This window comes from Zymoseptoria tritici, chromosome 14 (assembly GCF_000219625.1).
Source record: "Zymoseptoria tritici IPO323 chromosome 14, whole genome shotgun sequence".
NCBI classification, from domain to species: domain Eukaryota; kingdom Fungi; phylum Ascomycota; class Dothideomycetes; order Mycosphaerellales; family Mycosphaerellaceae; genus Zymoseptoria; species Zymoseptoria tritici.
The window spans coordinates 193933-219318 of NC_018205.1; the positions used below are offsets into that span (position 1 = coordinate 193933).

General features: G+C 50.2%; 8 protein-coding genes across 8 annotated transcripts; 2 read left to right on the forward strand and 6 right to left on the reverse strand.

Annotated features, from left to right (window-relative positions):
- Positions 1-224: 224 nt before the first annotated feature.
- Positions 225-715, reverse strand: MYCGRDRAFT_106587 (uncharacterized protein; the record flags this gene model as incomplete). Its single annotated transcript, XM_003847445.1, has 1 exon — positions 225-715. The coding sequence occupies one exon, from the start codon at positions 456-458 to the stop codon at positions 300-302; it is 159 nt and encodes a 52-aa protein (XP_003847493.1).
- Positions 716-760: 45 nt separating this feature from the next.
- Positions 761-1681, forward strand: MYCGRDRAFT_97557 (uncharacterized protein; the record flags this gene model as incomplete). Its single annotated transcript, XM_003847358.1, has 1 exon — positions 761-1681. The coding sequence occupies one exon, from the start codon at positions 761-763 to the stop codon at positions 1679-1681; it is 921 nt and encodes a 306-aa protein (XP_003847406.1).
- Positions 1682-2585: 904 nt separating this feature from the next.
- MYCGRDRAFT_106588 (uncharacterized protein) lies at positions 2586-3431 on the reverse strand (the record flags this gene model as incomplete). The annotated part of the gene is made up of 1 exon (XM_003847444.1): positions 2586-3431. One exon carries the CDS (start codon positions 2868-2870, stop codon positions 2655-2657), a length of 216 nt encoding a protein of 71 aa, XP_003847492.1.
- A 207-nt stretch (positions 3432-3638) lies between these two features.
- On the reverse strand, positions 3639-4707 carry MYCGRDRAFT_97558 (uncharacterized protein; the record flags this gene model as incomplete). Its single annotated transcript, XM_003847443.1, has 4 exons — positions 3639-3816; positions 3911-3923; positions 4379-4453; positions 4638-4707. The coding sequence occupies 4 exons, from the start codon at positions 4705-4707 to the stop codon at positions 3639-3641; spliced, it is 336 nt and encodes a 111-aa protein (XP_003847491.1).
- Positions 4708-7825: 3118 nt separating this feature from the next.
- Positions 7826-8358, reverse strand: MYCGRDRAFT_97559 (uncharacterized protein; the record flags this gene model as incomplete). Its single annotated transcript, XM_003847442.1, has 2 exons — positions 7826-7970; positions 8102-8358. The coding sequence occupies 2 exons, from the start codon at positions 8356-8358 to the stop codon at positions 7826-7828; spliced, it is 402 nt and encodes a 133-aa protein (XP_003847490.1).
- Positions 8359-9432: 1074 nt separating this feature from the next.
- Positions 9433-10944, reverse strand: MYCGRDRAFT_97560 (uncharacterized protein; the record flags this gene model as incomplete). The annotated part of the gene is made up of 5 exons (XM_003847441.1): positions 9433-9719; positions 10005-10134; positions 10290-10539; positions 10698-10812; positions 10902-10944. The coding sequence occupies 5 exons, from the start codon at positions 10942-10944 to the stop codon at positions 9433-9435; spliced, it is 825 nt and encodes a 274-aa protein (XP_003847489.1).
- A 3342-nt stretch (positions 10945-14286) lies between these two features.
- On the reverse strand, positions 14287-14816 carry MYCGRDRAFT_111735 (uncharacterized protein; the record flags this gene model as incomplete). Its single annotated transcript, XM_003847440.1, has 2 exons — positions 14287-14576; positions 14632-14816. Coding segments are annotated over 2 exons (306 nt in total), but the record flags the coding sequence as incomplete, so codon positions are not given.
- A 3023-nt stretch (positions 14817-17839) lies between these two features.
- MYCGRDRAFT_97562 (uncharacterized protein) lies at positions 17840-19201 on the forward strand (the record flags this gene model as incomplete). Its single annotated transcript, XM_003847359.1, has 1 exon — positions 17840-19201. The coding sequence occupies one exon, from the start codon at positions 17840-17842 to the stop codon at positions 19199-19201; it is 1362 nt and encodes a 453-aa protein (XP_003847407.1).
- Between the last annotated feature and the right edge of the window lie 6185 nt (positions 19202-25386).

Genomic DNA, 25386 nt, shown 5'->3' on the forward strand with positions numbered 1-25386 from the left:
ACGCAGCTAGCAACCACTGTTGTTGCATGTCTTTCAACCGTCTGAGCGCGAGTGAGACCACATCTACCTTGTGTTGATTTCGCAGACATAATCTCAACGATTCGGCACGTAGTTGGGAGGTGGAATGTCGACGAAGGCTCTTATAGCATTTGTATCTTGTTCGCGTATTGTATTTGTTTCTTATCGGTACATCCCTCGTTTTGTGCACCAACTCTTGCGATTTTCCCTGTCCAGGCTCGCCACGCACCAGACAAGGCATCGTATCTGCAAGGCTGTTACGCCGGAGCAGGCTCCAGCTGTTAAAGGATTCGAGGACTGTGCGGCTCGATGCTCGTAGTAGGCAGCAGATTTGATCGCGATTGTGGGATGTCGGAGGTTTGTATGGCGTCAGGTCGAAGCTTGGGAAGCTGGAGACGAATGGCGGTTGTTTCGAGGCGGGTTGCGTGACATCGATGCATTGATGGTCTGTCTTTGTTAAAGTTAGCTTATCTTACCTTACCTCGCAGGCATCTTTGTTGGAGTCAGCTCTTTATACTCTGGTGATCGTCCGTGTGTCGCCACATACTCAACCGCCTCGAGTTCATGGGCCACTTCGGACTTCTCGTTACTTGCTCTGGGCCTGTCTCAGGACGAGACAAGCGCACCTTCACCGACGTCGGCTTGCGGTGAAAGGATTCCGCTGTTACCAAGGACAGCAGGCCAAGGCATCGACGTGGAGTGGAGTGAATGGATGTGAACGTGAGTGAGGATCACAGACGAAATGACGGGAAAGCTGAAAGCGATTCCAGAAGCGCGTTTTAGCGCGATCCAGATCGCGTCACCCCGCAGTCTCGCGACAAAGTCCCAAAAACACCACATGTCAACAATGACAACGATTCAATACATGCCCTTCTTCGACACACAAGCATCCTCGCCGCGCATTCGAGACGCCAATGAGCGCCATCGCCTCCCACGCACCGCCTCCCACGCTCGATACAGCACGCCGACCTTTACATACATTCACTGCCACGCCCATCAGCATGCCACGGCCAAACTTCCCGACGACGACTGCTTCGGATACCAGAGCATTCCAGTCCCAGCGTACCACAAGCGAAACCCACACCCGATGCTGCATCGTCAACTGCACGTTCTTCGATCTTTCCTCCACTACTCTTCTCTTACACTATCCTCCGACGACATGGCCAGCGACCACGCGAGTCAAGCCTCGATCCAGAGCTCATGCCCGATGAGTGCAAGCAGGAAAATGCGAGTATGGCATGCGCTCTCTGTAGGAGTTCTGCGGCACAAACGGCACTGTGGGCCACGGGCTGTCGTTTCCTCGGGCGTGGAACTGAGACAAGGGCGGGAGAGCCAGCGTAACGGTTGGTGTCGGACAGGAGAGGCTCGATACTTCCGACAGGTGATGAAGCTGGATGTGTTCGGCGAAGCGATAGATATGGTCAGGAAGAAGAAGCCGAAAAATGAACACAACAAGAAGACGACGACGCGGAAGGAGGTGGAAGAGGATGTGAACATCCAGGACAAAACGAATGACTTCTTGATCTCGAGGACAACGATGCGAGTCATGTGCACGCCGAGCGTGCAAAGAGAGCCGATCGAACCGAGAGCAGATAGTAGAAGTAGCAGAGCACGGGTCACAAGCACAGGATCGTCAGCAATGGATTCGGCGCGCCACGCATGAAAGCTTTTGCGAATGTACATACATTTATGTGAGTTGGTCCACGTTTCAGAGATGCTGCGACGATGGATGTGAGCTTCGGTCAGTGGCTGGCGGATCGCTGTCGTCTGCTTCGTCGTCGGCACCGGTGTGCTCATCGTCTTTGTTGTTGGAGTGTGCTGCATGCAAGGTCCTGATCAGCGCTTGACCTGACCCTTCTCCGTAGTCTCCGTCGGGATGTCCAAAGTTTGGCACTCGATTCAGGTGAAGGTATTTCTCGGCTGCAGAGTTTGCCTCTTCGACACTCTCATGCGTGTCCTGTCCGAAGTTTGGCACTCGATTAAAACGAAGGTATTTCTTGGCTGCAGAGTTTGCCTCTTGGACATCATGCGTGTCCTCGCACTGCCAACAGAAGTTGAGGAAATGTTGGAGGTTGGATTTGGCGAGTCCCTTCAGCTTCGAAGCCTGCGGAGGGTCTATCAGTCTGCGTCGTAATCCGACCCTCTCTCGTGTAACGCTGTTGAAATGCGCTTCTCTGGAGTAGAAATGGACCACCATGACGCGAATTGGCTCACGACCTCTGGTAAAGACGTCCATCTGGCGCTGCGGTGGACACGACCACCTTGATCTGAGGTGCACGGGGTTCCTGGCGGAGTCCGCATAGGATGGTTGCTCATTCGAGACAGCGATGCTCCATGTTGAAAGCTTCGAGTCATGCCAGCTTGGGTATCTTGCGGTGTGGGCGAGCAAAGTTGTTGAGGGTAGTCTTGTCGCAGAGGGCGCATAGTCCAATCTGTCCATTCCCAGCGGTGGTTGGCTCTGCATCTGGTGTTGAAAGCTTCGAGTCGTCGACAATCTGCGAGGTAAGTCGCCGAATCGACAAGATATACATCGCGATGATCGCTCCATGTGAAGAATGCGGTCGTACGCGTCCCTTGAGAGTCGTGGTGAGGATTCCGTTGGTGAATTTCCCTGCCGACGCCGTTCCCTCTATGGGCTATCTTACTGCTCCTGTCAACAGGAGAACACGCAGTCGCCAATGCTCTTGTCTTTGATGGACATTGGATGAGCAACCGGACCATGGGCTGTCGTGTAGGTCGATAGATTGGCCAGCGCAGAAGCCATTGATCCAAAACCATGCCAACGCAGCGATCCAAGACCTCGTTCTACACGGAGTTGCCAAAATATCCCCTGCTTTCACAATCAGAGTCATGCTTGTGGCCCTCCGACCTCCGATAGGTCAGAGGTGTGGTAGATACACCCAGTCCGACCATGAGTCTCTTTTGTCCCGTCATCTCGTCCGCTTCGCTCGGTGAATCTGCGCGTTCGCGTTTGCCGCGTGAATCTTCTGGAAGAGGCGGTGGTGCGGTATCTTATGCTTGCTGTTGGAACTGTGTCGCCAACCTGGTCTCGGATCTTGTGAGCTCTCGGTCTGTTAAGAGAAGGATGCTTGTGGACGTGGGACTCTTGCCAATGGATGTGACAAGATTGTCTCGACGTAAGCGAGGAGGTACTCCGCCAGTAAAGGGATATGTGGGCGTAGAAGGTAGAGGCAACTCATCGAGAGTGTTCGTGATGGTGACTGTATGTATGTATAAGAAGAACAGGTCACTTACCAGCAGACCACGTCGATCTCTCGTCGCGCTGTTTGGCGATGCCGCGCGTTATGGGTCCGAAGAACGGGATAAAAGTATTCACCGTGAATATTATAGGGCTCCTGACCGTGAAGCGCGACCACCTGAGCGAAAGGGACAGGAAGTCCATGACCTTCTCCAGCCACTGGATCTGCTGCCGCCAGAGCAATAGCTCTGGAGCTCTTCATTACTCTGTCGAGCATCTTCCAGTCCGCGTTGCTGGCGGCGCCAATGTGGTGGGACATACGAGCGTTTCTCCTGGTTGGTCGGCTCGATGGTCGGTTTCTGCCCTTGTATTCCGGAACAGTGGTGACTATTCCTAGCGCGGACGGTCCCAAGTAAGTTGTCTAGAGATCCTGACGACGGTGGGAAGGCTCTCCACTTTCGCGCTGTTCTTCCAAGTAATCGGAATGAGTTTCAGCAACCGTGGAAAACGCCATCCAGAACTCATCATCGCCATTGGCCATTCGCTCTTCCGCCAATCTCTTCTTTGGCGCATAAGCGCGCCGTAGTATGCTTCTCGTCCTGAGGGTGATCAAGTGACATGGCTTCGTCCGCGGGAGGAGAAGATGCCTCGTAGATGTCTTTGAGGACGTCTTCCGTTTGAAATGCGACTCACTCTCGGGCAGAGCCTTGGACACCGTTCAAGTAAGGGATGATAGCTGGATTGTGTTCTTCGGGGATGCTTTGGATGTTGAATAGGTTTGTGAGGAGGTGGTTCTGGTTGTTCTTCTTGAATCACCACTCGGCGCGGTCGGTGAAGTATTGCTGCAGGTATGCGACGTAAGGTAGACTGAGATTTTCTTCGAATTTGTGCTGGGTGAGTCTTCTTCGTGTGCTCCTCGCGGCATTCGGTTCGAAAATCGTGGCCCATTGGACTTCTTTGGTTTCTTGGCCTCGTTTGTGAGTTTCGAATAAGAGACCCGGCCGCCGGATCGTGGTCAGATGTTCCAAATGCCCCACGTTTCATCATCCTTCCTCTCCAGGTCTGCTTTCTGCTCGTTGCCCGCACATTCCGTCTTGCTCGAACCACCTGTACACAGGCTTGTTTGTCCACTTTGTCACCATCCGCCCTCGCCAGACATACCAATCTCGACAGCGGACATAGCCACGGTCGCGCTCTTCATGTCGCCATCGTCAGAGAGATCATCGTCGCCGCTGTCTTCCGTTTGGATCAGTCATCCAAGCTCGGGACATAGAGGTTGGCCTTCATCCCATTGTCCCGCTCCCGATTCGATCAGAAAACTTGTACACAGGTTTGTTTCTCCATCCTTCAGGGCGCGTCGCCTCTGATAAGTAACATCCCAGAGCTGCGAACCAGACTTCGAGTTCGACCCTGGGCCTACCATTTCCATGGCGGTCACATTGCGTGATGTGGAGCTTCGAGTGTGCTCGGGAGGCGTCTGCAAGTAGCATAGGTTCCCATGCCGTGGGAGCTTTCGCCTTGCGCTGGTGACGTGGACGCGAACCTCAAATGACGCGAGTTTGGTGGTATTGCTTCCCACACGAGCGCGATTCTCTCTCGATCTGCACTGGGTTTAAAGATAGCGATCTCTTATTTGCACCTGTTGAGCGTCATCTCCGCGGGAGGAATGTTCTCCAGGATTTCCACGTTATCTTTCGCTGTTGACAGGAACACTATCACTCTTGCGGTGCCCACCGCGGTCTTCATCTCTCTGACCTTGGCTTCAGTTAAGCTATCTGCAACATCCTCCTCGTTCAACGTGATCGGTGCAGTATCTTGGATGTGCTAATCCACACGGTCCAGGATGGATAGAGCTTGGTCGACCGCAGCTCGCGTATTGCCCAGCCCAACTGATTCGGAATGGGCATATCTGTCGCACGACGAGCAATGGGGTTGGAGATGATCGGTATTGACCGGTGGTCTGGAATCCTCCACGAAGTGGGATTGTTGTAGAAGCAGCCATTTCCAGGACAGTGCGGACAGATGTTAGCGCAAGAGACCGAGCTGAAGCTGCTTCTCGCACCGACAGAGGCTGGTCGGGTGCAACTGTGCTAATTGCGCTATCTCTAGACTGAAGGAATCTCAACGATCGCCGAATGTGGACATCGTCACGAATGCGCTTGCTCGGAGACGAGTTGAAGTCAGGGTGACGCCGCTTCTTGTCTCTATTAGCGCTCTTAGTATTGCTGGGTGCACTGCGATCGGCAGATCGAAAATCCCGGAGTTCGCGTTCGATCTGTCTTCTTTCGAAGTTCGTTCGTGGAGGATGTTTCGCGTTCCTTGGTCTGTCTGGTTTCGTAGAAGCCGTCATAAGAGACCGTGCTGAAGCTGGCGGTCTGTCTTGGGTGCTTGCCGAGGGATGCGGGACTGTCCATGGAGTGCTCGGGCCCTGAATGGCAGGACTCGACGCATGATACGCTCTGGCCCATCCTTCAAATTCACAGAAGTGGAGCTGGAAAGCATTGACTTGGTATGTGCATGTCTGTCGCAGGATGTGCTTTGAGGTTGGGGATGGTCTGTATTGGGCCGCAGCGTTGAGTGCGGGAAGTGGAACCACTGTATGAGCAGTCAATTTCCAGACAGCACGGAGTGATGTTGACCGGCATGGCCGAGCTGAACCAGCAGTGATGTTCGTGCCCGAAGGCCGATTGACTGACGCAGACGCACGAATGGTGGTCCGAGAGCTCTTATGCGAGATCCTACACAGGGGAGGATCGCAGCTGCGCGTGTTTTGGGCCATGTTAAGATCAGAAGGACGATGTCAGAATGTAGCCGAAGTGCGTGAGACCACTGCAGGGTCCGCCATGTCCAGGAGAGAACGTTCAGATCTTGGTGCGAGCGGTCGAGCTGAAGGGACATTGGTTGGCGCAGACGGAGACCGATCGACTGAAGCAGGCGCACGATGTACAGATTGAGATTGCTCGAGCGAAGGCCGATCGACTGAAGCAGGCGCACGATGTGCAGATTGAGATTGCTCGGGTGAGAACTCGGGGAGGCGTAGATTGCAGCTGCGCTTACCTGTAGGCTCGTCGAGATTTGGTAGCTATACGTTCAAGGCTTTCGGCAGCCCATTGAATGATGAGATCGGTAGCAACAGAAGTGGTTGCCATTGATGTGGACTCCGAGGGAGGCGACGAGCCAAGGTACGAGCTCTTGATTCGTAAGTGCTTGCAGTAGACCTATGCTGACAAAGGAAGTGGTTTACCAGACACTCGATCAGTTCTCTTCTTGGTCATGGTAGCATTGTTCGACGGCAATTGCAATTGGATCGTTTTGGCCTCCCGTGGCGGCGGTGGAGGCCCTATAAGACCCATCGCTAGAGGAAAAAGACTATGGCTCGCGACTTTGCTCGTCTGGCCTCCGCAACGATGCACCTTGATTGGATTCGTCGAAATTATACCAATGGTCCCATGCCATTGTCGCCATTGCGCTGATACTGCGCTGGTCTCAGGTCGGTTGGAGTCTGGCCGTCACGAGTTGGAGTAGATTGCGATGTAGCGAGAGCCGCGACGAGATTTGAGGGCTGACAATGTATCACCAGAGGAGGCGTATAGCGGACCCGAGAAGTGAGAGTTGACCGATGAAGAAGGTGTACGGAACTTGTTATTGAGCGGTGGAAAATGCGCTTCTTAGGGCGGTAAACCGGAGGAGGTGGAGATCTTGGGCTGGGTTTGATCAGTGAGGAGAGAGCACTGAATGTTGATATGCTCGTGGTGTGGAGTTTGTGTCGCTGTTGCCGTGGCCATCGAGCATGTCGGGTAGTTCGCCAACCCTGACCGGGATGGGGCGGCAGCAAGAGGCGGATACCTCGGCCGCAGAGATTGTTGTGTCGTTGGTGATATATAGCGGGAAGATAACGGCTCCATGAGGTAGGATATTCCGTCTTCCGCCACGATTAGGATGTAGGCTTCGACCAGGGCGTTCGAGAACAGACCATCGGCGCCAATCGTCAGGGAAGCGATGTATGTGGAATCCATCTTAGGGAGATACGTGCCATCGAAGACCTTGGTAGCGGTGTCGGTCACAGTGTCAAGGACATCCTTCGCGCCGTTGGTAATGCCGTTGACGATATTGCTGCTTCCTCGTGGACATTTTGGATGTTTTCTTCTCATTCTTCTGTCTCTTTATCGTCGAGGAGACTATAGGCAACCGGATCTGAACCAACCGGATCGAGCATCCTGTCTGTGCCCGCGACGGCTGGCCCTGCAGCTGATGGCCCACTCGAGCTATCGTGGGTGCAAGGGGTGAAGTGTAGTGGTCGTTCCTCAATGACAGGCCAGAGGTCTTGCGTCGGCGGTTCGTTGCTCCCGCTCTACTGCGAAGGGTCCTTGGGGAGTGGAGCGAAGGTCGTGGTCCTAGCTGGCTTGCTGAGCGTGAGTTCTCATTTCATCTCTGTTGCTGGTCCAATGGAGGATAAGAAATCGGTATTGTGGGCGACAAGGCGTGCATGAACAGAATTCTTATCAGACTTCGGTCTGCGTCAACGCCTTCATCCTGTTGTCCTCATTCGTGTCGGCCGATTGTCGTTCGCCTCTTCTTCAGACTCATTGCCAGCGTTGATTGGTCCATTCATGAGAGGAAGAGCTCGTCTTCGTAGCCCTCGGTCAACTTCTTGGTGATGAAGCTCCACTTCTTCTGTGCCAGGAAGAGCTCCTCCTCGTAGCCCTCGATAAACTTGTCGGTGATGAAGCCGCACTTCCCATGCCAGGAAGAGCTTCCTCATCTTCGTAGCCCCCAATCAACTTGTTAGTGATGAAGTTCCACTTCTTCTGTGACACGTTTGACACGTTGATGCGTGAGCGTCACCATGGACTCCTCGTAGATGCCGAAGTCGAAACCCCTCACCGAGTGCAACATGCAAAACTCCAGACCTGCATAGAAATCTCGCGGAAGTTGTCGCTACCGCGGCCGCTCTCGGCGAGGACTTGGTAAAGGCGCATTGATGTAGTGGCGGGCACGTGCGGCTTGATTGGTGAAAGACGAGTGTTGATCATGACCTGCTGCCGCTGCTCTTTCTGCGCGACTAGATCTGATTTTGACTGCAGGAGGTCGTAGATTTCGCCGCGCCAAGCAGCAAAGTTGCCCGTCGAGAGACATAGCATCTTGGGAGACGGTGTTTCGGATGCCACGGCGATGAGTAATGGACGTTGGTGGATGGCGCGGAGACGGTGTTTACGTGTTTCTGACCGGTCGTTCAATCTCAATCGGATGGCGTGGAGCCAGGCGGCGTGGAGCGTGTCCTCGTTGTCGTGATTCACATCATGTCATTTCTCTGCTCAGCTTCCACTTGGGCTCTCAGCGAGCGAGCGAGCACGTTATGTCCACATAGGAGCTGACACAGCTTTGTGATGCGCTCGTGCGTGTTGGACGGTGACTTTTTGGCGTTTTGGCGTTCTTGCCGGCCACCTTCGCGGGGCTGGAGGTGGGATTCGCTGGGTGAAGCTGGCGGACGCTGGCTGGGCGGTGTGACCCTAAGCACGAGACAGGATGTGCTTAATCCGGTGAGAACTCGATTAAAGTTGTGTGTTGATGAAAAGGTGATAAAGTGCAGCGGATCAACGAAGAGCGCCCGTGCGAATTATCGAAGCACTGATGCGTTCCATCCAGTCGGTTATTAGGTAGTCAGCTCTTGCCTGTATCGAGAAGCATGCCACGGTGATGCATACATTCTCGACGAAACGTCAGTATTTGCTGTCCATGGTTCAAAGTTGCGACTGTGACAAAGTATCGCCGATCTGCTCAAAGTTCCGCTTATAGTGTCCGCTTATGGAAGCGTGTCCGAGGCACTGGGGCAGGAGGCGGCAGGAGAAGTTGGCGCAGAATTGGAGGATGTCCTTGGGGTTGTGCTTGAGGATGTCGCGGTTGAGCTCGTTGGTATAGCCGCAGGGCAGCGACGTTTCGATGCGTGTTCTCCGTCGTGAGGGATGGCAGGTCCAACGTTGCACGGTTGATGGTAGCCGTGATGGCGCAAGAGGAAGATGGTCGGTGACAAAATCCTACACCTCCAGGATCGCGAAGAACAACATCACAGAGCTCGACCCAACATCGTGCACCACGATGACACTGCAGACTGGAGACATTGCGCGGCGACTTGCAGCAATGAGCAGCCATAATGTGAGGTTAATCGAACTTTGTGGCCTCTAGCGGTGGCCGAAACGCCGCAAAACTTCAATTATTTAGAGACTGCGATCCTCAGGGTCGGATCGTTGCCTCGATCGCGGTGGGGTCGATGTCCACAGTCGAGACCGTATTCGATATGGGTGTGATTCAGAGGTATGTGAGGTAGTTGTTGATGTCGGGAGAGTTGTTGATGTCGAATTGTTGATGTCCAGGGAGTTGTTGATGTCGAGAGAGTTGTTGATGTCGAGAGAGTTGTTGATGTCGAGAGAGTTGTTGATGTCGAGAGAGTTGTTGATGTCGAGAGAGTTGTTGATGTCGAGAGAGTCTTGATCTGGCGCGATACCTGGTTCACGATTCGTTTGGACGCGAAATCTTGACCGCTCAGCAGATCTCGTAGGACTTGTGCGAGCTGTGCGAGCTGTCGTGAGAATAACTCTGACGCCATGCGAGGCCGCGAGGGATTGACCAAGAGAGGTCGATTTGAATAGAGGATGTTGGAGTTGAAACGCTGTGTATCATGCGGTGAAGTACGTGAAGGAAGGTCATCTGACGGAAAGGTCTGTCAGCGTGGGCATTCAACATGCCGCTGAATGCGAGAGTCCCGTCGTTTGCGCTGGCGGTCTCGAACCTTCCCCGGTCATGGTCGGCTTGTTCGGTTGCGCGCACTCCCCAACCGCCCTTCGCTTCATACCACTGCCGTCGGCTGGATTGCCACTGCCCACCATTTCCAGTGCGAGGCGCCTCGATGCGCTCCGTTGCTGCAGTTGGCGGCGGTGGTGGTAGTGGTCGAGGTGATCGAGGTTTCATGGCGGGATATTGAGAGGAAACAAATGATGAAACCGGCGGATAGACGGCACAGGACGGTAGTGGCGAAGTTCGTGGACACAGGCGGATTCGACGTGGGTAAGCTTACCGATAACGCCATCCACACGCGTTGGTAGATGGAAGGCGAGCGGTGTAAGTGCGTCCCGCATTCTTCTTCGCCAGCTTGGTTGACGATGCTGCTCTGACGCTGGCTATGGACAGGAACGTTGTCACCGCGGAGCATCGCCCTCATGCCGTAGATCTTGGGTCGGAGCTCGCATGGGAGATCAATGACCTTGAAAGGCCGAGACTGCACCTCAGAATGCTCGGGGATCCTCGATATCATGCCTCGGTCCACCCTGGTGTAAACCAAAGCTTTGGCTTTTGAAGTTTCTCCTGCGTGCGTGAAAGGTGATTGCTCCACCTGCTGGTGTGTAGCGTGGGTACTCGTGTACGAGTAGCAAATTGTCCGTCTGATCTTTCCACTCCTCGAAGTCACGGCGAACATAGAGCACACCGCTCATCTCGAACTGTCTGCTCTTCACTTTTGCGCTGAACGGCAATGTATGTGCCGCCATAGCTCCAGGTATTGGCCTTCTGCTGTGATCGCCGCTGACTTGGATGCAGATTACCTTCCCAAAGTTGTGTATAGTGTCGACTCTATGAATGCTCTGAAGTAGTTGCTGTCCGACTCCGCTGAGCCCAGTGCGAAGATTCTCACCGACGAGCCTGACACGCCTCTGCTCCAAGTCGAAGCTGAACATCCAGTCGATGTTGTAGCGAGGGTCGAGCTGCTCGTGGCAACATCACTCTGCCTCTCCTCTAATTGCTCAAGGACGTCGAGCCGACAAGGGCGGTCCTGTATTAGATCGCTCTGGAGATGACGGTGTTGCCCCAAGCGATGTATTCCCCTGCATTCGGCGCGCAAGTATACCAGAACATGTTGTATTGTCATCCCTCCCCGCCGAGCACCAAAGAAGAAGAACCACATCGAATCAGAGAAGAAGCGCCGTGATGACCCCGATGGATAAGACTCCAACATCACGCCGCTCCCGCCCTGCAAGAGACCAGAAATGGCACGAAGCAAGACACGCCCTCGTTGATGGCGTTGATGTTCAAGATCGGGCATTAGTCAATGTCCGCCGCTTCGACGCAAGTTTGCCATGGGGAGTCCACAGCAAGCCGGGACGGAAGGAGAGGAAAAGGAAACACATGGAAACATTCCATTATGTTGCGAACAGGAAGAAACAGGCAAGCAAAGCTTCAACCCATTTCAGCGAATGTTCTCGGAAGCTGAGTCGCCTCAGACTTTGGATTCACGACCATGCCTATCTTCACACGTCGCCTTGCCGTCTCCGACCACGGGGCCCCGCTGGTCAATACTCAGTCCAACGGCCGTCTTCTTCTCACCGCACACAATCGTGCATGCGTCAGATGTAAAGACGTCAAGTCACCGGCACACTTCCGCAATGCGTCAGGCCAATGTCGCTTCGGTGGGAAGTGTTGGAGTTGTCGTGGTATTCATGCTGACGGGGAAGGGTACTGCCGGATGTGAAGGAAATCATGGAGGTGCTCTGCAAATACGTGCCGGGTCCAACCGCAGAACAGAAGCGCCAGGCCGCCGCAGATGGCGCGTCATCAGCCAGGAAAGCGCCTCGCCAACGCTGCGACAACCACACCGAAGCCCGCGCGGCTCGGAAAGCTACCAGCGAGCAAACCGCATCGATCGTCGTAATGGACGTGAGCCCAGTCCGACTCCACCATTTGAAACCTTTCTGTCTGCGAAACACAATCCTCCTCCTCGCCTGTTCTTCACCTGCATCGAGTGTGATACGCCGAGAGATATAGGATGGGAGTTGCCAGTTCGGAGTTCTCTTTGCCGTTGGTGTCAGGGAAGAATGGCAATGGCGACTGGCGAGGACATGGAGAGCGAGATGAAGTGGTGCAAGATTGGAGGTTTCAAACAGAGAGAATGCACTTCTTTCGAGAGGATAACGGGGATGAGAGGAAGGATGGTTGCCATGGATGTGCTCCGCAATCTGTACCGGGATCTCCGACTGGCGAGTATTATCGTAGACTGGCGGACTTGGGAGGGATAAGGATCCAGCGGGGTTCAGTCGTGTTGGCAGAGGCGTAGTATCGTCGTAGAAGCAGAGGAAGTTCTTCCGGAGATGGTGCGGAGGATCTTGCAGCAGAATTCTGACGAGAGCTGTTTCAGGAGTTTGTGGACCAGATAGAGATGTGGGAATTGATGGCACGTCTCGTAATCGTAAGTGCGTTGACCGTTGGCATTTCGACGGTAGGTTAACGTGGCGCCAAGTTTGCGCCCAATGCCAATGTAAGGGCCTGAGGGCGTTCCGGTTGGAATTTCAGACGTGTGCAGTGAGGGACCTTGTAGCAAGGTCTCGTGTGTCGTTCCCGGCAGCAGTCGTGTCGAAGGCTGAGTGCTCGACTACACCACAAATCACACGAGAATCTTCTTGAAGTGTTCGTAGAGGAGTCCGCGAGAGTCGAAAGATTCCGCCGTACAGCGGACACTCAAGGAGGATGACACAGCAGCACATGATGCCGTCCGAACCGACAAGCCAGAAGACGACAAGCCAGACGATCAGAAGCAAACAGTGTTGTCACGATTGACTCTCGGGAGTCAGAACGAGGCCGCAGCGCCATGTTAATGTCAGCATCTCCATTGCCAGCTTGAAAGCCTGGACCACGACAAGCTTGGCTGCTAGTACCAGCATCTCCATTCCAACGCCGAGGGTGGGACCAGGGAGATCGTGCCGGTGTGAGGAGCTCTTGTTCGGCATCTCCATCCTTGACTTGAAAGCCTGGACCACGACACGCTCGACTGCACGGGTTGCGATACGACCCACAAGCCTGGATGACGGCAAGCTGCAGTCTGTTCGAAGCCCCCGGACTGGGTTGGGTGGGTTTTGGTAAGATTATGTTCGAGTACGAGTTTGCGGTGTGACGTTTCAGTGCTTGAGAATTGATCAACAAGTGAAGCGGTTTGAAGGACGGCTGGTTTCCCGGTCGAGTGTGAAACCCTTGGGAAGATGCGCTCGACATAGACACATGAGGTCATCTCATCCTTGAGTTTTCGATTGAGACAAAGCAGATTGCTGGTCATGTTGTGTTTGGGCTTCCGCGTCGGATCCCTCTTAACCTTATCGCCTTCCTGGTAGACTGGCTGGATGACGACGTCCTTGGCCGGTAGCAACTCGACCAAAGATGGCGCGGCGCATTGTCGGTGTCCGGAGTCTCCTGCTACAGCAGCCCAAGTCTGACGCGACTCCTTCCTGGCTGGATACATGCCACTTTGACACAATGTGCAGATGTCTCCCGCTCCTTCCGCGCCACACGTGGAGGCGTGTAGCGTGTGGTTTTGACCTCTTCTCTTGCTCCCGTGCTTGTATTCCGGTTGACACCTCTGCCACTTCCACCGAGCCACTTCCACCGAGAAACCCGCCGTTGAGCTAGTCGTAGATTTATCACACCAGAGGCTGCGAAATCGAGTCGAGTGGAAGGTCGGGTGCGTGAGAGACAGGAATCGGTGTCGTTGTTGCTCGAGGATCAGGCCGGTGCGTTTTGCCGAAGATGTGGGAAGGTGTGCGCAGATCGGAGGCGAGGGAGTATGTTATTGGTGTGAGGGTCGTTGAGTGTTTGGGATGAGAGCTGGAGAGGTTTCGACGGATGTGGATGCTAGTGGTGAAGCTCGGACGAGATTGAGATTGTTCTCCTATCACATTCCAGTGAGTCTCGCATTCCTCGCTATTGCTATCCACATACCCCAACGACGTCGGACAGAAACTCTTCCGGTGTCCGAATGCGCCACAGTCTGTTCATCCTCTCCGTTAGAGACGGCAGGCAAGGGAGCTTCAACAGGACTCGAGACTACTGCGAATTCATCGCTCTCTCCGCCAATCTGTTGTCCACCCTCGTGTATCACGTCGCCTTCGTCCACTTATGCCTTTAGTCATCAACTGCAGGAGGGTATGGAGACCACTCGATCCGAGAACTCGATCTCAACGCCTCAATCTCTCGGCCATGTTCCTCGGGAGTATTTTGTTCCTGGCATCTTCCTCTTCGTCGTCAAGACTGACCTCTCAGTAGCTGGTGAGTGCCTTGTCTTTGTATCGACATCGCTGCTCAGGATGCAGGACCTCGGCGGAAGTGAGTGTCGTGGGTGTTGCGCGATCGCTGCTCGGGTTTCGGAGGCAGCGTGGGGGGAAGCGTGGGATCCATGGACGGATGAAGGCTGAGGCGGTTGTGCGTGTACCGGAGTCAAGAAAAGTCTGCGCCCGTATAAGAGCGTGCTTGTCAGAAAAGGGAATGTCGCCGTCGGACATGAGAGTTTGGAAGTTGAGAACACAGAAGTCCTCGTCTGTGTGTTTCCCTGTAATGTGTCCGTCAGTCTTGGTGTGCGCGGGCATGTCAGGTGGTTGACCAACCTTTGGGTCTTCCTCCATGAACTATGAAGTGGCGAGTCTACGGAGGTCTTCGTATGCTTTCTCGACAATCTCGAAAGTGTTGTGGCATTGTTCGAATGATTGAGGTTGAGGCTCTTCAACAAGAAGAGCTCGAGTCCTGCCGCGCTGGGCAGCGGGTCCTTCTTCAAGCGGTCCACGACGAAGATGGCGATTTCTCGTCGAGTGAGCAGCGAGCTGTCGATTTTTATGATGCAGCGTCAGTTTTTTTGTGTGTCAAGAGTTATGGCGGCTCACCTACCACCGTCGCGCATGGCGCTGGCCTTGTACGAGAGTCGTGATGCAATGCTGAGTTCGAGATGGCGCCACTGCTCATCGCTGAGGGCGGGGGGTTGCTGTGGGCTGCCGGCTCTCTGCCATGTTGATTGTACGTGGGTTGTTGTCGTGCTGTTGATGAGGTGTGGTGGAGGTGGTGTAGGTGTGGTGGTTGTTGGAAGGTGGAAGTTGGAAGTGAAGCGAAAGTTTGTGGAAAGGTAAGCCCGTCGTCAGTTGCTGCCTGGGGTTACGTACTAGTAGGCGAATCGCGGAACAAGGCAGGTTTGCCGAGGTCAAGATGTGGAGCCGATGTCCCTCCTCGACTCCACACCTTCCTGCATACGACACACGAGGAGTCGAGGACACGATGCGATGCCGACTTGGCTGACCCTCACTGTGTCCTCATTCCGACAGCGACACTGCAGTGTTGTCATATGTCTTCCTTCCATCCACGTCAATACCATCACAGCGAGAGAGACGAAGAGGAGAGCAAAAGAGGAAGAATCACATTGAAGCTCAGCCCAGCGAGAGCAGCACCTTGCTGTCGAAGACTCAGATGAGAGCGCAGTCACTCGGTAACCACTGGTGTGAAGCCATTCGGCCAGCAGGCTGCACAGACTAGCAGAGTATTGGGTAATGAAGCGCTGACGCAACTCGATTAGTGTTCATCGATATCTACGGTTTCAACAAAACACTCGCAATGCAATGCGATCCTCAAGATTACTGACTCCATCCGGCATCCAGGTCTAGAGCGGGAGTCCGTGGACGGTTTTGAGCGCGGAGTTAGACATTGGTGATTGCAGGCGAACGGGACTGTATTTCAACTCGAAGGTGTAGAAGCTGAACCCGAATTCGTGGACCAGCCACAGCAATAGCGCGGGAACGTAACAATTTAAACAGTTCAACTCTACATCGACTTGGCCAACCAAGACCGCACTCTCCGGCCTCGATTGAATATTACCCGCCATGCGCAGGCCCACAAGATGTACTGCAGGCGGCACCACCGTCGATATATCAAGTTCTCATTCACATCCGTGGACGAAAGGCTGCGACATGAGATTGCAGTCCGTAATTACCATGAGAATGCAGTCCGTAGTTACCATGCTTTGAGGTCTTCATTCCGTCGCCTGGTCTGCACAACCTAAGCGTCTCCTTCTAGGATACACCAACGAAAGCACTCGTTTCTATCCTCTCGACTTCAGACCATAGCATATCGATCCGCGACATGTCCACAATTATTGGGAAGCGCTTCTCGTCTTCTTTCGACTTGTTGCCGCTCCTTCGCTGCCGGGTCTCGAGCATGCATGCACTGACAATAGACTGTTCCAAACCGGAACCGCACGCCTCGCCAGGACTCGTTGCTATTTGGTTACGGCCGAGCACAGAGGCCCGTCCTCCAGCACAACATTCTTGATGGCCTCGAGGTAACGGTCCAGCTTTGCGGCCTCGCCACCATTTGCACTCCTAGATCATCACAAGTCCATGGTAGGACTTGTACACCTCAGGGACTTTGCTGACCGGTTTTGCAGTGCATTGAAGTCGACATTTGGGACTTTTGAACACACCATTCCATTCAGCAAGACCACGCGATTCAGAAACTGCTATTGTCTCGTCTGAATTCAGACGTCTCATTTTGACGTGAAACCCATGAAATATTGATGAGAATTTGATGGAGCGGGAACTCCCGCACGTCATGTGACAAAGGCGACGACGATAGCCTGGACGATATTCGATATGCGACGACGATAGCCTGGACGATATTCGATATTCTGAAGAGGCAGATCGATAGAGAAGGACGTTGCGAGTCGACTGGTTAATGTTTCAAGACGGGAAGACGTCTGGTGGTGGAATTGAGTCGACTCTCATATGTGGTTACCACCATTGTACATGTACTCTGACTCTTCCAACCTTCCCGTTGCTTCCCGTCTATCGTTCCATGTCCCCTCATCTGGTGTCCTCTCCTTCAAGAGATCTCATCTGCTCCGTCATCTTCCTCCACCACCTCAGGGCATATCCTCTCCAGCACCACCTCCATCTTCCCGTCCGGCCGCACCTCCACCATCTTGTTAGCCCTCTTTGTTCCAGAGCGGCTTGGCCTCGCGGTACGCAGCGATGGACTGTGCTGATCGGATACGTGTCAGCTAAACATCGCCAGGCGACAACCCATGGCATGCATACCCTGCAGGCCTTGAGCGCGGCCCTGTTCATACGCCAACCAGATAATGAACAACCCAAGAACCACACCGCCGATGGCGCGTATCGACGGCCACATGGTCGGAGGCTGCGGCTGCTGCTGCGACTGCGCTTTGGCTTTCCTCGGTGGCATGACGAATGGATCTTGGCGGGGAGGCCAGGGAGACCGAATTGATGGCTTCTCTGCGGATGACAATTAGCCCACGATGAGGGATGAAAATGTGCGTACAAAGGTCGCAAGCTCACGTCGGATGTTGGCTGTACCAATGGATGGATGGATGGACGGATGGATGGATGGATGGATGGATGGATGGATGGATGGATGGATGGATGGATGGATTGCTGGCTTGCTTGCTGGCTTGCTTGCCGATGAAGCAACGAGAAGGACGACGCTCCAAATCGAAACGCCGGCAGAGAGCAACTTGAACAGCAATATTTTCAACGACAAAGAACTGCCCCAGGCAGCGGTCAAAGGCGATGTGGGCGGCCGCTAGGACGTTGCATGTGCAAGTTTCAGATCAGACTAATGATATGCAGGTGCCCGAAGATTGGAAGCTCGGCCTCGTTCACTCGAATTTCCAGTCGCCTCACGACCGCTTCATCCACACTGTCTGGGCCCACCGAGGCTGTCTCTGCTCCTGTTCGACGCCATGTCTCGCTCGATGCTGTTCAAAAAGCACCGTTCAGCGACAGACGATTCACTTCCGCAAGACACAATCATGCAATGGCTTGGGATGTTTCGCCGTCTCTCTACTACAAGACCACGCTCGATCGCAGCGGTTCTTTACGGCTCTTCAAACTCACACGCACGCACGCACTCCACCTCGACACCAACATCACATTTCGCTCCCGTCATACGGAAGCATTGCCTACACAGGAGAACGCTCTGATCATGCAACCAGTACAGCTACGACAACGACCACGAGCACGGGCGACGAGTGCAACTACCGTTTCCGAACTGCAGGCATCGCGTAGCTCTCCTGGCTCGAGGGACTTGCTGGACAAGGACCAATCGACGGACACCGATGACACTCAATCGACGGACACCGATGGCACCCAATCGACAACGTACGATGCGATCAAAAGATGGCGTATCGCTAGTGCGTTTATCGACGCAGATGTGGCGCCGCTGCCCCCGTCTCCCGTCCCCAGCAACAACTTGACCAGCTCCGACTCGCAATCTCAACGTGGCTTCTACTCCATCAAACCGATTCTCCGATGGATCGCCTACCTCTGCATCTGCCTCTGCCTCGTTCTGGGCGTGTACCTACTCTGGCCATCCCGTCCCAGCGACAAGCCTCCACCGGCCCACCCAACTTTGAACTCCTACCCAACTTCGAAATTCCACTCCGAGTTCGTCCGCACCAGAGAAGCGTTTAAAGAATTCAGCTCCATCGGCTTCAACGCCGTCCACGAACTCAACCTCCAGCGAGCCCTGTTCTGCGCCCCGACTATGCCCGCCGGCATCTGCAACGCCTTCGTAGCGGCCATTCGCGACCTTGAAGCCCTCTTCGACCAAACCGGGGAGGTCGACACCAAGATCCTCAAGACCATGCACAGCGACGTCGAATTCATCCAAGATATCCACACCATCTCCCCCGTCGCCGACCTCCTCGCCGACGAACAACGCCGCTACGTGGACCACCGCGCTAGCTGGGCCATTGTCGCATCCGATTGTAAAGCCGTCGTGAACTCCACTACCGACACCGGCGTCCGCCTCAAAGAGTTTCAAAACCAGCTCGACGAAAAGCTCGACCTCCACCTCCTCAACTGCTTCCCCGGACCCTTCGGTCAATACTACGACCGCATCAAAACCTACCTCCCCGGCCACCATCCCAAGGACTACTGCAGCCCGGATCTCGTCCGAGCGATCCTCGCCCTCTCCCGGGTCGTCAAATCCCTGCCGCTCATACAGGACACTTACACCAGCGTCGCGGAGCTGTACAGCGAGGTGCGTGAAAACTACATGTTTCTCCATTCGCCGACGGCGAGAGACATGAGACGTTCGATTGTGGACGCGTGGCTTGTAGCTATGACAAGCGTCCACAGCGCGGTGCAGAAGTGTGTGGAGGAGTCGCGGAAGTAGAAGCGGGCGGTGTCGGTGGGGTTGGCAGGAGGAGGAAGAGGAGCAGGCGTGGGAGGAGGATCAGGGAATGTATCTATTGCAACACTTTCGGGTAAAGGGGAGATCCCATCACCGATCGCAAGTGGTGCATTCAATCACGCCGACCGTCTTTGTTGAGGGCCCCCTTGTAGGTAGTATTAGCAATCCCAACAGCATCTTTTACTCCCAATCCATCGTCCACTTCGAATGCCTACTTCTTCTTCGCCGAGTGACCACCTTAGCTAAAACAACCCAGTTACATAGTGGGACCAATAAAGCCAGTCTCAGACCAGCGAAAGGAGCTCCTTCTTCTCCGTTACTAGGTAGGCGGTGATCAAAGCCCGGTGGAGATGGTGTTGATCCACACAGGCGTGACATGTGAGCCTCAGCAACAAAAATGCTTACAGTCAAAGTTCGAACCACGGGACTCGTCGATCGTAGAACGAGCTACAGAATGGAGGTTTCGAGCGAGAATTTAATGCACTGCGGGCTCTATCTCATGTGGATCAGAACCACCATACAGAGTGTTTTCTCTCGTCGTCGTTACGTACAATAGCAGCACGTAAGCGGGGAGGTTTTGAGTTATAGCTAGCTCCGATAGACTCTAATCTAGCCCCGAAAGTAGTATAGATAGGATGTACGGACTAACGAGAGAACACTCTATATAGGGTCTAAGCTAGTTTTATATACTTTAGCCCTCTAAGCGCTATAAACCGACCGAAATCGACACCTTTTATACGATATCTTACTCTACTAACTAAGTAACATTCTAATCTATAGTAAGTCCTTATAAAATACGCTAATATATATATATATATACTAACTTTAATAGCGCTAGCCCTCTTACTCGTCGTACCTTAACGCGGTCCTCGCTTTCCCTCTAAGCGTATTTTGCCCCGAAAGCTACTATCTATTTCCTAACGACAACGACTATATAATACTAGTATCCTATAGCGACCCCTAATATATGCGCGGCCCTTACTACTATCGATCCTAACGTCCGCCGACTATCTCTATATTCCTCCGCTATAGTTAATAGCTCTTATTACTACCTCGACCTAGGAACTACTAACCCTAAAGGAACACTCCTATCCCGCCCTAGGATACGTACCCCTTATTCCTCTTAACTAGGACGTACTAGCGAGTAGACCCGAATCGCTAGATACTTTAAGTTAGTAGTTAAGAAGTATTATAAGTAGTTAAAATAGTATCTATAGGGCAACTTCTATAACCCTTCCTTATAACTACTACTACTACTAGTAGAAGAGTAGGATAACCCTCTTAGGGTAGAAGAGATAGTAGATATTAGGATATATATTACCGCGGTACCGGAGATAATATTAGTTAAGCTCTATATCCTTGTCGCCTATATAAGGAAGCCTAGATACTATACTTTTTACTATTAAGTAATTAAAGTAGGTCTTACTTAGATACTAGCTACTTTAAATCCGACTACGCTACCCCGAAAGCCTTATTACGAGTAGGTTAATATACTCTATTCTTTAATTTTCGCGTCTTAGGATATACTATTTATAGCCCGTACCGGTATTAGTAAAAGCCTCGTATTCTAAGTATTTACTATACTTACTAGTAGTATTACCTTCTAGGTAGAGCCTATTAGTAAGCTTAGTAAAGAGTAGCATCTAGATATTACTCGTATTACCCCCGACCTACTAAAGTCCTACTTAATTATAGCTACTACGAAGCGTAATAACCCTAACCTATTCTCTAATATAGAGGCTAGTAAGTATAACTATATCGTACTTAGGCCTAAATAAGCGGTTTCTAATAACTTTAAGGCTATACTTTAGAATAACTATATCTATAGCTAGATCGGCTTAGTATCTATCGACGAGATATATCTATTATACTCGTAGGGCGAGTCCTTCCGGCTATAGTTTCTTTAGCTAGGCTAGCTAAGATAGCTTATTTCCCCTAATACCCGGTAGTTCGGTTATACTAGTACTTTAATAAAGAAGGCTTAGAACTATATAATTACTAATAGAGGTTTCCGCCCTTTTAGGGCTAGCGTACGGTAGACTTAGCTATATAGGAGTTCGATTAACCGTACCGACTATATCTATATCTTTAAGCTAATTATCTATAGTAAGGCTTCTAAGTTTGCCTAGTTATACTCTACTATTACTAGGTATAAGGCTAATAGTATAGCGACGCCGTAGGGTATCCTACGTACAATTATCTTTATAGATAGTCGTATCGAAGTTATAGTATTAATAAACTATATCTGTACGTAGCTAGTTACTATAACTTCTACCTCCCCTAAAGGAGACTAATACGTCTAGGACTCTACCGGTAGCCCTCGTTATATCGTTAATATAGTATAGATATATTTATCTAGTATATCCGCCTATAACTAGACCCTTCGGTATAAGGTATTCTATACGGATAATTCTACTATTCGAATCCTCGTAGCTACTACCGCGCTATATATAGATATTAATATCCTACGTATATACCGTATTATCTAGTAGAAGATACTACTAGAGTACTATATTATAAACCTTCGCTAGCGATTTAGTTAGAGTAGGCGAGATCTATAGGTAGGGTATTATATATAGTACTATAGTTTCTTTCCTACGTAGGTATTTAATATAGAAGGGTAGCGGAGACTAGAAGATCTAGCGCTAGAAAGTATCCCGAAAAGTAAGTATAGAACGTATTAGTAGCGACGCGGGCTAGTCGCTTACTACTACGACGAGTATACTACGCCGCTAGTAGAGGGTAATAGTAGCGACAATAATAGTAATAATTCTAACCCCGAAACCGACGCTAGCGACTATAACTATAGGGGTAGCTAGCCTACTTTACCGGTACTATCGTAGTAAATATTACTTATTCCTAAGCCTCCGCGCTTCTTTAATAAGAGCTAAACTAAATCGAGGGTATATATAGACCCCGACCTATATACTATTATTAACGCTCCGTATAGGCGAGTAGTATAGAATAACCTCTTATCAGAGAATAAGTATATTAAACGTCTATCCTTAGTACCGGTAGAAGTATATTATAATCGGGCTTATAATCCTTCTTTAGTAGCTAATAACTCTATATACTAGCTATTTATAGACGAGATTAGGAAGCTTAAGGGGAGAGGAGCGATTATATTAAGCTTACTTATAACCTAGAGCGAGCGTATTATCGATTATATATACCCTATATAGGTTCGCTAGTTTACGATACTACCTTCTATATTCCTCCCTAAAAGGCTAGCTTAGGGTATATATATTAAGTTTAACCTCTATAATAGAGCTAACGTTTACGATAATAGTAACTATAAAAAATAGATATTTAAGCTCGCTCTACTTAACTAGCGAATCGGATCGGCGCTATAGCTATAGTTAGAGTAGGACGAGTAGTAGAGAGATCTAGTAACTTCCGAGCTATATCGAGGCTCCGAGCTTCTCCTTTAGGGCTTACGCGAAGTAGTTCTATTAGTATATATCGAATATAGCGCCGAGTTAGCGCGTAAGACTACTATTAGGAAGTAGAAACGCGATAAGCGGATAGCTACTACTACTTAAAAGGTATTACTTAATAGTATACCTAAGTCTAAATATAGGATAGTTCTTATCCGAGAGCGGTATATAGAGGTTAAGCGTACTATATAGTAGGCATTAACTATAAAGATAACTCTAATTCCTTAGCGCGTTAAACTATCGCTACTTCGCTAGCTATATAGTAAGAGCCGGTTAGGTATTAAGGTACTACTCGGTAATAGTCCTAAAGCCGAGTTACCGCTAGTCGGTACTAGGTTATATCTAGCTATAATCGATAAGAATATAGCGAAGCGCGCGAAGGATAGGGATCCGCTTACTTTTTAGGTAGTTACTAGTACGATTAATATAGCTAACTAACTAGATAACTACCTCGGCTTAAGTTTTAACTTAGGCTACGGTAGTAAGGCGAGTAGTATACTATCCTCGCTACTAGTTTCTAGTTAGACGAGAGTAAACTCTACTCCTACTACTACTACTACTACTACTACTACTACTACTACTTACCTCTAGGTAGTAGAGTCTCTAGCTAAAGATAGCTTTAGGTACGGGCTACTTAATAGCGACGACGATAGGGTTCGACGGAACTAACGACTAATACGTAGGAATTACTAGCTAACTCCGAAGGGGGCGAACCTATATAGTTATTTGCTAGGTAGATCTAGCCCTTTAGTAAGGTAATACTAATTCTTATAATAATATTCTCTTTTAGGGCTAGTAATATACTTTCGGGGCTACCTATTATATATACTTCGATATAAATTCCTTTCCTAGCTAATATATATTAGCTTAGTAAGAACTTACTAGTATTTAGGGACTACTACCGGTAAACTTACTAATATTTAGGTACTACTACTAGTAGACTTACTAATATTTAGGTACTACTACTAGTAGAGTAGTGTCGTCTACTACCTCCGCTATAATATACTCCCCTTTATCTAGCCTCTATATTAGTAAGGACTTACTAGTATTTAGGGCTATTAGGGTTATTATCGCCTAGAGCCTCTACTATAATATGTTCTATCTTATCTAACATCCCTACTAGTAAGGACTTACTAGTATTTAGGGCTATCGGAGTTATTATTATTATCTACTACCGCTACTATAATATACTCCCTCTTATCTAATATCTCTACTAGTAAGGACTTACTAGTATTTAGAGTAATTAGAGAGTTAAGGGTACTTTCTTCGAGAATCTAGAGTAGATATAGATATATATATACTCTATAGTCGCTATTGTTACTATTATCGTCGTCGTCGTCGTTATAAACTCTTATCTTCTTAGGCGTTACTAGCCGGCCCTTATCCTATCCTCGTAGTCCCTTAGCTTCTTAGGCGTACGACCTTTATATATAACCGGACTAAGGAGTCTAATAGGCGGGTATATAGCCCTTCGGGGCGGTATTAACTATATAAATTATATATATTAAGTCCTTAACGAGGAGATTTAATATTAATATTAACTACTAGACTATATATAGTATACTATATCGGGAAAGCCGGGCGTCGATCCGATACTAACGTTTTCTACTATTATATATAAGAGGGAAATGCCTATATATTTTACTACTATATATCGCCTACTAGCTAATATAGGGCATTCCTATATTATAGAATACCTTCCCCTTATAGTATTAGTACGAGAAGCTATTACTATAAGTATACTAGATAACCTACCCCCTTACTAACTCTAGAGCCTATAAGGTAAATATATAGTAGTATATATATTTCTATATAATATCGTCGTCTTCCGCTAATAATACGCTATATATATACGCTATATAATTATAGTATTATCGTATATAGGTAATCTAATATATATATATCCGTATATACTAGTATATATAAATTCGTAGGTAAATAATCGCCGCCCTCCTTCCCTTAATTATACTAGTAACAACGAGCTACTAGTAGTTTATAAATAACTATACCTCTTCCTTCTCCTTCCCTTCTTCCTTCTCTTCTATATCTTCCTCGATATCTACTTCCTTCCTCGTCTATCCTATTCTTTACTCTTCTTTATCCTTCTTTAACTTTACTAATACTATCTACTACTAGCGCTAGCGCTATAGTACTATCTAATAATAAGTCCGATAAGGATAAGGAGAAGAAGAAGGACGAGAAGAATAACCGGTATAGACTATAAAGTAGGATAGAGTCCTCCTTATAAGGTATAATTAGTAACCCCTTTACTATACCTAGTCCTACTTACTACTAGTACTATAAGCGTAGTATATAGGATAGGGAAGAAGAGCGTAGTATAAGGTAGTAATATACTAGTATAGCTATAGAGAATATAAGGGATATACTATATAGGTTCGGCCTATCGTTAAGGCTACTAATATACTTATCGACGTACTAATCGCTAGATAATACTAAGCGTATACTCGTAGAGCGTAAGCGCGAGCGTATTCGTAGTTAGAGTAAGTTACTCCGATAGTATCTAGCGCTACTCTAATACTAATATTCTTTCTCTTATAGCTCCTTCTATTACCTATTTAGTAGCTCCTTTACTTAGTAACCCTTTTAGTAACCCTTTCTCCCTAATAGGTAATATCCCTAAGGTTCTAACTACCCTACGTACGGATACTTATCTACTATCTACTCCTACTCGGTCCGTACCTCCTTAATCTATATCTCCTCTATCGATAT